Raw genomic sequence first — 12,188 nt, forward strand, 5'->3', positions numbered from 1 at the left:
GACGGACGGACGAGTGGCACCGGAGTAGGTTTCTCGGCAACCACGCACGCTTAATGGAGGGAGGTGGACGAACTGGTGCTGTTTGAATGCAAAGAGACGGGGTGTGCATCAGGACGCAACAACACTCTTAGTCGGCGCGACACTTCAATGCCGGCTCTAGTGATAGGTCACCTCCGCTCTGGGCCGACATGGATGCGATGCTGACCAAAGTCGGGCGGAACGTAGCCGGGGGGAGAGAGAGGGTTTTTTGGTGCGCCAGGTTAGTTAGACGCGCGCGTGGCAGTTGTCCGGAAGCCCGCAAAGCCCCCTAGTTTGTCTCCGGTTTGCGAGAAAAGGTTTATCTGGACCTTCGAGCGGACCGATGCAGGACCGCATAGCAAAACACGTCTAAACCGCGCGGTGAGATGGTTGCGGGCGTTTCGAGGGTCGGCGTTCGAGATGCCCTAAGTAGTTATACGAAAGTAAAATGAAATTACGGGGAATATAATAGTGTTCCCCTTTGTGAAATTTCTTTCCCTTCGCCCGCCGCTCCCCCTCCTCCCCTTTCCCCGCCGGCGCGCCGTGTTTCCGCCCCCAAACCCCCTCAAAACCCTGCGAAAACCTCCTCCGTCCCCTTCCCCTTCCATGCTCCGCACCACCGCCGCGATGCTCCCGTCCCCCTCCTCCCTCCGCGCGTTCCTGCGCCTCTCCAGCCGCGGCCCCCTCCCCCTCCCCCGCTTCCGCCCGCTCCCGAGCCCCGCGCTCCTCCCCCACCTCCGCCCCCTCTCCTCCTCGCCCAAGCCCGCCCGCGACCCCCTCGCCCCGCCGGAGCCGCTCTCCTCGGCCTTCGCCGCCGCCGCCGCCAACCCCGACCCCGACTCCGACTCCTCCTGGGGCGTCTTCGACCCCGTCGCCGGCCGCATCGTCCTGCAGGCGCACCCGCCCCCTACCCCTCCACCTTCCAGCTCCGACCGGGAGGAGGACGAGGATGAGGAGGAGGTGGTGGAGGTGAAGCGGAAGGCGAGGCCGAGCGGCGGGAGGCGCGAGCCCAGGTGGGCGGACGTGGCCACCGCGAGGAGGGCCGCGGGGAAGGGCGGCAAGGCGCCGAGGGTCTCGTACGTCTGCAGCAACTGCGGGGACGGCTTCTCGCAGTGGTGGGGCACCTGCCGCGGCTGCCAGGCCGTGGGGACCCTCACCAAGTTCTTCCCGGGGGCCGCCGACTCCGCCGACGCCGACGCCGAGGGGTCGCACCACGCCGGCCGCTCCTGGATTCGGCAGAAGAGCAAGGAGATGGTGCCCAAGAAGCTCCGGGAAGTCACCAAGGGGTTTGACCAGGCGGGCTGGCGCATACCGCTGTAAGGTTCCTCGCCCTCAGTCTGAATTTGGAGGAATGCTGGCTTCCTTGTTTTTAGTTCTCTGAACTGCCGTGTAGATAAATTGTGTTAAAATGTTCAGATTGATGAATTATTTGTTTACTCACCAGGCCAGGGACCTTTGGAAATGAAATTTCTCGGGTGCTTGGAGGTGGCGTCGTTCCTGGTAAAACATCACTCTAACCTCTTTGGTACTGGTTGAAAGGAAACTTGGTGTAGGATCAGTCAAGGGATCGTATCTGTATAGATTCAGAACTGTGACATACTGACATCCATCATGCAGTTCTACCAAAACTTTCAGATTGCTTAGGATACCCATGTCTCATCAAATATGGTGTCAGTCAGATAATGCTTTTCAATATATATGTTATTTTGCCTCTCAAAATTGGCCTCAGAGTGAAGCTGACCGTAACACATAGTGAAAATAGACTACCGAGCACTGCCATGTGCTCATAAGCTCTTAGCTCTCTACTTTTACATTCTTTCCATTCCGAGACTATTTTTATCTTGCAATATTGCTTGATTTGGCTTGGAACGCGCATCTTCTGCCTACATGTTGCACCTGGTCTAGATTCTTGCTGTTCCATTCTTCTTACTCAGTTTGTCTGCTGAAATAAGTTTCAAGTTTCAGATAACATGTTGGACATGAATATTCAGTAGTTACTGATAGACATAACCCTATATTTTGCCCCTGCTTGCTCTAAGCCTCTAACCTGGACGCTGTCTGCATACACGATGTGCCACATTGGCACATCCCCATGGGTCCTCCAAACCAGCCACAGCCTCCCCTTTCCTTCCACTCCCTGTACATTTCAGCCACAACCCCTCAACTGAATCTCCTCCCCATCTTTTTGAGTCCAGAATCAGGTACCTACCTCTGCTCCTGCACATTTTCATTCATACGAGAATGCAAATTAATGGTTCATGTGTGTTTGCAAACGATGGCTACCAGCCTACCACTACAATTATATTTAAATCTTGGGAAAACAATGAAACTTTATGTTTCAACTCAGTTTGTAGCTAATGCCCTGACTTTTTCCATGGATCAGATGCTGGCTTTAGTTGTTCCAATTTGTGGTTTTCGTCATGGTCTGAATTGAATATAAGCACTAGGGTTTGGTAATTTATTACCAGAAGGATGTTGTAGTTCTATGTGATTTTTGGTTGTAGATCGCCAGATTGTAACTAATGAAAGATTGTTGTGAAACCCAAGCAACATAAAAGTTCCATACGGTTTTTGTGTGAGCTTGAGCCCACTACATTTGCTTCCGATCTCGTGTCATTCCATTTTTGTATTACATTGAATCATTGACCATGTCCAGGAAAAACTGCACCTCATGTGTTGCATGAAGCTTTCTGTGTTTCATGGCATCACTGCATTACCTACTGTTTTTCATTGTTGGCCATCACACATGTGCTTTTGCAGGCTCCTTGGTTTTAGTAGGTGGGGATCCAGGTGTTGGCAAAAGTACATTGATGCTACAGGTAAAGATACACATCTGGCTATTAATTGTTACATTGGCATGCCTTTTCCTGTGTTTTCAACCCATTAATTCCCTGCATGCGGTTATCTACTTATACTTGTGAATTTTAAAGTTGATGTAATTACTCTACATTTTGGGATTTCTGCACCTAATTATTTAACTTTGGAATCTGACAACATTTTTTCTATGTAGCTTGCTTCTATTGTATCTGAAGGTTCCGAGGACCATGGGTCTTCTCCTGTTGTGTATGTGTCCGGTGAGGAGGTTGGTTATAGCCTTGTCCAATCTCCATCATCTGCACGTTCTAACTGTTTTGTGTTATTGTTGACAAAAACTCCATGGACTGATCCATATGACACTCTTATGATTAGCTATTATCCTGAACATTTTTTGATTAAATTGTGACTTTATCCGCAGAGCATTGAGCAAATTGCAAATAGGGCTGACCGGATGAGTATCAAGTCTAAAGATTTGTATCTATACTCTAGTACAGATATTGAGGTAATATTATTTATCTGGCATCATTTATGTACTCATTTTCTTAGGTTCATTGACCTTTGTTTTAAGGAAACACGAACATGCTAGAATAAGACGTTTCATATTTCATATCTTGTGATTTGAGATTTTTTACCAGCTGAAAATCAAATAATTTTTATCTTGGCCTCTTGGGAGAATCTTAGGAGACGGATTCATAATTGATGAGCTATTGATGTCTCTCACTTGTTCAACAGGATATCTTGGACAAAATCCAGCCATTATCTCCAAAAGCTCTTGTTGTTGATTCAATTCAGACAGTTTATCTATCAGCGTTTGCTGGAAGTGCTGGGAATCAAGTGCAGGTGTTTCAACCAGTACATTTAAGATTATTTTCTTACTACATTTTGAGTTCATTGAGAGTGGCATTTATAGTAGTTTTTCCTATCTTGTTGACTCTCCAATTGTCCAATTCAGCTCAACCAACTTCATGAGTACATATCATGGTAGCTGATCCTGGAGAACTTGACCCATTTTCTGAATTTTGGTATTGAATCTAGTAACAAATTATTTTTATGAACTAGGTTACAGATTGCAAACCAAATATTATTTAACATAAATTGTGGTACTGAGCGTGATATATAAGTCTTACAAATGCTCATATTCATATCTTCGCTTGCTGAAAATATCTCCTATTTTCCGTGTGGAGCATAGGTCAAGGAATGCACATCTGCCTTGTTAAGTTTTGCAAAAATGACAAATATCCCTGTTTTCCTGGTGAGTGACACACTGCGATATATTTATTCTATGTCCTGCAAAAATGGGCGATTATGTTTCCTTGATTATGTTTTCTCTCTTTCTCTTCCTCTAGATTGGACACGTCACAAAAACTGGTGATATTGCTGGCCCTCGTGTTCTAGAGCACATAGTAGATGTTGTTTTGTATATGGAGGTTGGTAAATACTGATTTATCATACATGTTTTTGCTTGGTAATATTGGAAGATTGTTTTAGAATTTTCATATAACTTTGTAGATTATACATGTGTATGCATCAATTTTTTTGTTCTGCCTGGGAATGTGTCTCTTTTGGCGATACATGCTGGGGAATGCCTTAAATATAATTGTTTTATTATGAAGGATCTGTAAGCTCACAATTCCTGTTAAAAAGTTACTAAGAGCAGTAATTGTCTACCAAAAAATTCCTTTGTCCACATTATTAACACCCAGGTGATAATTGATGAATTTTTCTTTAAAGAAAATTCAAACAATCATGAATTGGCTGAAAGAAATTAATCATATACCAACAAGAGTTTTCCTCCCTTTTTTCAGAGTTGCGCAGTTGACATAGCATGGCAAATCACAAAAACCACATTGTGTTCTCTTTATCGTTGAAACACAACTTGTTCTAGAATCTTGAGTCTTCTATATGGGTGTTGAAATGAGATAGGGATCCTATGCAGTGGTGAGTAAAATCAATGGAATTGCATCATAGTGAATTTTCTTCACTGATGCAGGAACTGATTCCCAAGTAGGAGATATTGGCTGAGACCTTGTAATTATTTATATGTGCACCACCGTAACACTAAATGCATTGAGCTGTGATCCGAATTTGTTTCCTTTTGCGTTAGGGGGTGTGCTTGTACATGAAGTTCTTTTTTGTCCCCTATACATTTGCCTGCCGTAGACCGTGAGGTCAACAAGTAGATAATATAGGAAGAGACTCATTGTAAGATCCTACTTTAATATCCTCACATATTGTTTCCCCCCTTTGCACGATCGTGATTTGTCCTTGCAAGGGTTTCCACATTAAATGGTGTCTCGCCTATTCTTCGGACCATCTTCCATTCTCTGCATATTTCACTAACAAAAACATCAATCTTCATTTTTGTCATTGCCTCCATACAATGTTCCAGGTCATCCAGCCTTTGAGAAATGTAATACTCCCTCCGATCCATATTAGTTGTAGCTCAAACGGATGTATCTAAAACTGAAATACATCCAGCCTTTGAGCGACAACTAATATGGATCAGAGCTATGTTTTCAAGGCGCCCAGGCGCTTTAAGGCGCTGGGGGGGCGCCTCAACGCCTAGGCGCTCAAAGCGCGAGGCGAGGCGACGCCTTAGACACTTATTATTAGGCGGTAGGGGTACTAATATGGCGGAGGAGCTTGGCTGGAGAGGGGGAGGACCGGCGGAGATGGATCTTGGCCGGAGAGGGGAAGGGCCTGTGGAGGAGGAGCTTGGCCGGACAGGGGGAGGCCGGCGGAGGAGTAGCGGATCTGGGCCGGCGGCGTGAGAGGAGAGAGCTCCTCTCTCTTTTCCCCTCGATTTGGAGTCACGGGTGTGTTCCCCTCTCTCTCCTGCCTCTGTTTACCCCCTCTCTCCCGCCCAATTTCTCTTCCCTCCCGCCAATTCCTCTTTCTGGCGCGCGCCAGCTGCTGGTTCCCGCTCAACCTGCCCACGCATGTCCAGGGCGTCCAAAATCAACTAAAGCGGCGCCTTATCCGCCTAGGCGACGCCTTGGACGCCTCAACAGCAGAAGGCGGACGCCTTAGACAGAAAACTAAGGCGACGACGACGCCTTGACGTCCCCGAGCGCTCTGACGCCTAAGCGTCGCCTAGGCGACGCCTTGAAAACATAGGATCAGAGGGAGCACTATTGTTTATCACTAATAAGGTGTAAAATGTGTATATTTCTAAAAACCGTGCAACTTTACTCTTTTTATGCAAGTTCATGTATTATACAGTGCAAGCCTAACAAGCTTGCTGCTCTTCTTTCAGGGAGAGAGATGCTTATCTCATCGACTGTTACGGTCGGTGAAGAATCGTTTCGGCTCAACAGACGAGGTATATGTATACCCCCCCCACCCACACACATACTTGTCAAATGCAATGCATTTCTTATCTTATTGTATTGTATAAAAAGCATCTGTGTTGGATTTATCTGTCCTGTTATTCTTAAGGTATTGCTTTCTTTGTTGCCTATTATCTTCCGATGTGATATTCTAGTTCTGACGGCTAGTAATATTTCGTCTGCATGGTTAGGATTTTTTTTCTGTAACACTTCCTCCAGCCAAAAAGGTGTTGCTCTAGATAAAAATAAGATCGTGGAAGATCAGCAAAATGGCCCCTTCCTGATTCTGAGTGGATGCAACATGTTTATTCAGCAAATCCTAGAAGATAGTATTCACGGACCTGTCTAATGAAATTGACTTTACTTTTTTATGACGACAGCAAAATCTACTATTGTTACTGCTATGCCTTTTGAAAGCAGTTCTCAATTTTGGATGTATGGTTAGTTAAAGGGAAATAGTTCGTTAGCAGCATCTTTGTTCAAGCCATAACAGCATCTAACTGGGATCTTTTATGTCTAAATAGCCGCCCCCACTAACTATTTTGAAGCACATGCAACTATGCCACCTCATTCTCTCTCTCTTTCTCAAAAAAAAAAAACCATGACACCTCATCACCTGAATAAGCTTCAGAAATTAAGTGCATGCATGCATGTGTCCTTCATACTCGTTTTCTTCTCCCACACGTATGTTTTTTTAACTCTCTACCGGTAACTGAGTGCACATCTGATGTGATCAAACATATGCAATAGATTACTAATTGGAATATTCATGTTCATATAATCAAATCTTGTGGAAATTTATTGCAACCAATTCCCGTGGCAACACGTGGGGTGTCGTCTAGTCACGAGTTAGTAAAGATTCTTGCAACAAACTGGATTCTACTGCACCGCACATCAGCCGCAAACTGACCCTAAAGCAAATGTGTGCCACTTATGCCTTTTTTTTTGGCCAGCTTGGTGTATTTGAAATGTCAGAACACGGTCTGCAAGCTGTTCTGAATCCCAGTGAGATGTTCTTAACTGAGCATGACTCTGATTCTGAAATACTGGCTGGGCTTGCTGTAGCTGTTGTTTTGGATGGATCCAGAACCTTCGCTATTGAAGTTCAGGTACTCGATATGATATCATTCTTGAGTTGTGATTTATTTTCTTTCCAACAATTCATATTGTTTATTTTGTTCTCATAGCATAATGTTGTGTTGAACTTAATTTTGTCAAAATGGAATTTGTCGTTTGCTGTTAAGGTTTTTTGGTATAGGATGTAATAACAGTAAGGAAACTTAAGAAATAATTGTGTTATCAACTAGACTCGCTGTTTTGGAACTTGTATCAGTCTTTTGAATTGGGCATGTGGTACTGCAGCTTTGCTCATAAGCTAGCTAGTTGCATGAAGCTTGAATTAATCTGTTAAATAGGCCGCATACTCCCTACAAAAGCTTTGTTTATAACGTTTTTGTCATTTCACTCTATGTTGGACCTTGTGAGGACCATTTGGACCATCTGGGTACTCTGGATATTGCAGCTGAGTTGAGACCATGGAATGTAAAATTAATTTCCTCGAGACTTCCTTCAGCGTTGCTTCGAATAAAATTTCACCTTTCTTTTGCACATTTTAGATTGCAGTTCAAGAATTACAAGTGTTGTTTTTCAGGCACTGTCTGTTCCTGGTTCTCTTGGTCAAGGAAAAGTTGTTGGCACAAAGTCAAAAAGGGTTGAGATGATAATATCAGTAAGCACTTAGTAGTTTCCATAGTACTTCCATCCTATAAAGCATTCTGCCCTATAGTGTATGTCTAAAGTAAATATACATATAAGATCCAGCTGGATCGGCAGTATTCCCAGATTAGATAAGGCAGATGGATAGTGTTGCAAGCTTATTCTAGCTCCGCTAACCCAGCATTTTGGTGATAGAGCTGCAGAAATAAAACAAATAATGCCAACTAACCTCTTTTCTCAACCCTACAGGTTCTTATGAAGCAGGCAGGTCTAAAACTTCAGGATAATGTAAGCTCAGTTCCTGAATCTTAGCTCTTTCTAGTTGCATGCAAGGTTTCCTTGTTAATTTAGAGACACAATCAGTAAGCTGGTGTCATGTGTAGGCTGGTTAGTTGCTTGATTGGCCTTTAAAAGACTTGATGAGCTAATTTGCACCAACATTCTGCCAAGCCACATATGTGCTCTGGTAGGGGCATTGAGACAAATGCTGGTGTGCTCTAAATTATTACATGGATGACAGTGGCCTATCTGTAGCAAATTTTATTGACACTTTCTGTACTGTGCCAGGATTTGGGTCAATCTTGACTATAAATCAATCTTTTAGACGTTCTGTTTCCAGCTTTGTTCCCAGATTCTGATTCTGGTACTATTTTCTGTTTGCCATGCAGGTTATTTATCTGAATGTGGTCAGTGGGTTCGAGCTGACGGAGACTGCAGGAGATCTGGCCATAGCAGCTTCGATTTGCAGCAGGTCATTCCTTTTGTGGTTTATGTTTTAGAGGTCTTAAGTACTCCCTCCGTCCCATAATATAAGATGGTATTACATCCAATATGCTCAGTTGGTATAAGTACTGGACCTCCCTCCTTAAATACCTCTTTGCACATGCCCCTTGTGTTAGGATCATGATGCAGATCTGTTTATCGAAGTAACTGTCGAAGTAACCCGTTTCCTCCTTGTTTTCAGTTTCTTGGAATTCCCTATCCCAAATGATATTGCATTTATTGGAGAGATTGGCCTTGGTGGTGAACTTAGAACTGTAAGTTTATACGTTTTTCTGCTTTGTGTGACCCTTGTTGGCTGTGAATATTCTTAGTTGGTACTTGCGGCTTATAGGAAAGAGCTTGTGTTTGACGAGGAAAATGTGCCTTTGGAAGATAATAAGGAAGATGTTAATTGGGAAACAGGATCACCTATGTTATTTCCCCAAGCCTATAACAGTGCTTAGCAATTGTTATCTCCGACCATTTTACTGAAGCCAATAAATATTACTACCACCAGTAGATTTTGCAGAGCCATGGAGCTATTAACAGGTTCATAGGAGAAGTATGCCCCACTAACCATGTTCCAGCAACTACAGTGCCCTGACCCGGAAAACAACTTAATTAGCACTTCCCCCCCCTATATTGTGATAAGATATGGTTCCCGTGAAGAATTTGCAACGCTATTGAGTACCTGTAAGCCATTTATTGGCTTGTATGCTTCTCCTAATTATGCAAATGCATGTTACAACGGCTAACCTTTTGCTATACCTGATTATGTACTTTTCACTTATGGATTTCATACATGGCAGAAGTGCAAAATAAATCTTTTGGGTCAGGCAATTACCATAAATTGTTTAAATGGATATTGGTTTGTAAACGCCGCAGGGGGGAGAAACCCCTGGGTCTTTAATTAAGCAGAGTGTGTGACAACCTGCCGTTGCGAGCATGGAGGCACGAACACGGGTGGGCAGGGGCGCATCAGCCCGCCTGTGTCAGCCGGGCTATGCCTCGGTCCACAATGCACAAGAAAACAATCTGTCCGTCATCATTTTGGACATTATTTTTGCTAGATGCATTTCATAGATACATTCCGAATAAATGCTAGTGAACTTCTGACCACCCATCAAATACTAGTATTGCTTGTTGTGTCAAGTGGTCATGCATAAACAAGGAACTCAAACTTTTGGAAGACTAATCTGCAATGTATGTGGACAACCTATGTTTTTAAGGCGACGCCTTACTGCCTTAGGGAGGGGGGGCGCTTTGGCGCCTAGGCGACGCCTAGGCGGGCGCTTTGGACGCCTAGGCGCCCAAAGCGGTCGATTTTCCAAAGCGGAGGGGGAGCGCTTCGACGCCTAGGCGTCGCCTTAGGGATGCTTTAAAAACATAGTGGACAACATGCATTAGTTTTATCACTGTCGCTCGGCCTGCAGAGAAATAAATCTATTTACTATTGGAAGTACACTCCTATGTGGCAACAATCCCCTATCACTTTGTTCATCTTTCAGTTTGCCCCATACACTCCAATTTTGCAGAAATTACAGAGAAATAATTTGCATTTGCTTATCCAATTTTATTGTCATGGTTGCTTGTTTATTATTTTTGCCTGATCTCTCCGTGTTCAAGTTTCTTTCATTTTTCCCTCTTTAAGGTGCCAAGAATGGATAAGCGGGTGATGGCTATCGCGAAGTTGGGCTACAGGAAATGCGTCGTCCCCAAGACTTCAGAGAAGCTGCTCAAACCTCTCGATCTCGATATCCAGATCTTGCCCTGCAACAACCTGAAGGAGTTCATAAACACAGTGTTCAGGCCCGAAGTATGATGTTACATCCTGACAGGGTGTGCTCTGCGTACAACTAGCTGATTGAATGACTGTAGGTTTTTAGCGTGCCTAGGTCCATTGGTCAAGGAACCACGGCTCACCATGCTTGCTGGTCACCACTCTATGCATGCTTGATGTAAATCTTTTTCATCCCATCCTGGTTATGTATATACTCCCTCCTTCCATCTATATAGGGCCTAATGCGTTTTTCAAGACCGCCTTTAACTATTGATAAAATTAATACTACATGACATGCATAATGTGAAAATTATATCATTGAAAGCTCCTTTCACATACGAATTTGATGATGTGCTTTGTGTAAGTTGCATGTCATATATTATTGCTCTAACATTTGATCAAAGTTAGCCTCGAAAAACGCATTAGGCCCTATATAGATGAAAGGAGGGAGTAGTTCTATTTGCCTTTGTGGCATGGGCTCAGGTTCCATGATGGTTGATAATGAAAGGTAAGGTAAGGAATCTTCTGTATACCCTCTGTAAATTAATATAAGAGCGTTTAGATTAAATAGTGATCTAAACAGTCTTATATTAGTTTACGGAGGGTGTATTAACCAGTGCCCTTGTTCTTGTCATTTTTGGGGCTTCTTTAGTTAACAGGATTTTACATACTTCGTGATGTGATGGAAAAGGAGTAGGAGTTAGATGTCATGATATGTAGAAAACCTACAGGACTGAAAACACAAGAATATGTGATAGGAAAAAGTTGTTTGATGGCGTTATAGGAACGAAACATGAAATTGCGTGAAGATTTGGATTTAGAGGAAAATCGTCGGAATTACATGCAAATGTAAAGGATCAAACTTGCTCAAGTGAACAGTAAATATGTACATGAAGCTTTATGATTTAACTGCTGACAAAGTAATAGAACAGGGCCCACATTGCTAAGTACCACTACCAAGAAGAACATCAACGAACTTCTGAAAAACATAAAACATTAGAAAATTCCCAATTCTGTTTTAAGAGAGAGGACTTATAAACACAAAAATAGTGTAAGTGCTAACATGAACACAAAAGAATTTGTAAGTTGGCTAATCTAGTAAAAGCGAGCAAAGACAAACAGTACAAAGGGAATTAAGAATGTTTTTCTTAGCCACAAAATAAACATTTGATATTGAATTTGTAGGGCCTTGCCCTCTCCGAGGAGGAGAGGGAGCCCTTTCAGAAATTCTCAATGACCCATGAGAGCCAAAGAGGGGGTTTGGAAATAGTTTTCAACCAGCAATTGACGCGCCTTGGTATTACCTCACTAGCTGTGTCATTGCCCCAAGCGCAAAGATGCCTTTTACCATCTTCCCACGGCCCCTTCTTATACCCACCTCCGGCCCTGCCACCTCCCTTTCTGAGCGAGGTGGCACTAATCAGACTACTCCCAGCAAACAAACCGACGGGACAAAGCTAGCAAACATAGGCCCATTTCCCATGTATGTACCGCACAGGAAGATTTTCGGCCCATGGTCCGATAATAACCAGCTAGTGTGCTATGCACAACTTGCTGACTGTAGCCTAGCTAGGCCCATTTGTCAATGGTAGTCTGGTTGATGACGTGCCAATTTAATTTGCTACTCTATGCACAACACCAACCGTTTCAAGACCCCAGCCATTCTTGTGCCGCTCCCTTTTGCTCATCCTTCTTGTGGTCCTTAGTTGAGATAGGGCATGTGTGCTCGCGTGTGTGCATGCTCTTTGCTCGGCAATGGTTGATGG

General features: G+C 43.8%; 1 protein-coding gene and 1 pseudogene across 1 annotated transcript; one reads left to right on the top strand and one right to left on the bottom strand.

Moving 5' to 3' along the window:
• The first annotated feature begins 585 nt into the window (after positions 1 to 585).
• On the top strand, positions 586 to 10,677 carry LOC123150213 (DNA repair protein RadA). The gene is made up of 15 exons (XM_044570041.1): positions 586 to 1,334; positions 1,463 to 1,518; positions 2,779 to 2,837; positions 3,029 to 3,100; positions 3,254 to 3,337; positions 3,568 to 3,675; positions 4,025 to 4,087; positions 4,182 to 4,262; positions 6,092 to 6,157; positions 7,118 to 7,273; positions 7,816 to 7,893; positions 8,130 to 8,168; positions 8,549 to 8,631; positions 8,845 to 8,917; positions 10,294 to 10,677. The coding sequence occupies exons 1-15, from the start codon at positions 625 to 627 to the stop codon at positions 10,462 to 10,464; spliced, it is 1,899 nt and encodes a 632-aa protein (XP_044425976.1). The 5' UTR covers positions 586 to 624; the 3' UTR covers positions 10,465 to 10,677.
• A 930-nt stretch (positions 10,678 to 11,607) lies between these two features.
• On the bottom strand, positions 11,608 to 11,761 carry LOC123155094 (uncharacterized; annotated as a pseudogene).
• Positions 11,762 to 12,188: the final 427 nt, after the last annotated feature.

Source organism: Triticum aestivum, chromosome 7A (genome assembly GCF_018294505.1).
Source record: "Triticum aestivum cultivar Chinese Spring chromosome 7A, IWGSC CS RefSeq v2.1, whole genome shotgun sequence".
In the NCBI taxonomy this organism is placed as follows: domain Eukaryota; kingdom Viridiplantae; phylum Streptophyta; class Magnoliopsida; order Poales; family Poaceae; genus Triticum; species Triticum aestivum.

Coding starts and splice junctions, on each gene's coding strand:
- LOC123150213 (XM_044570041.1), top strand. CDS start 625: ATGCTCCGCACCACCGCCGCGATGCTCCCGTCCCCCTCCTCCCTCCGC. Junction 2,838..3,028: donor AAAGTACATTGATGCTACAG/GTAAAGATACAC, acceptor TTTTCTATGTAG/CTTGCTTCTATTGTATCTGA. Junction 4,263..6,091: donor ATGTTGTTTTGTATATGGAG/GTTGGTAAATAC, acceptor CTCTTCTTTCAG/GGAGAGAGATGCTTATCTCA.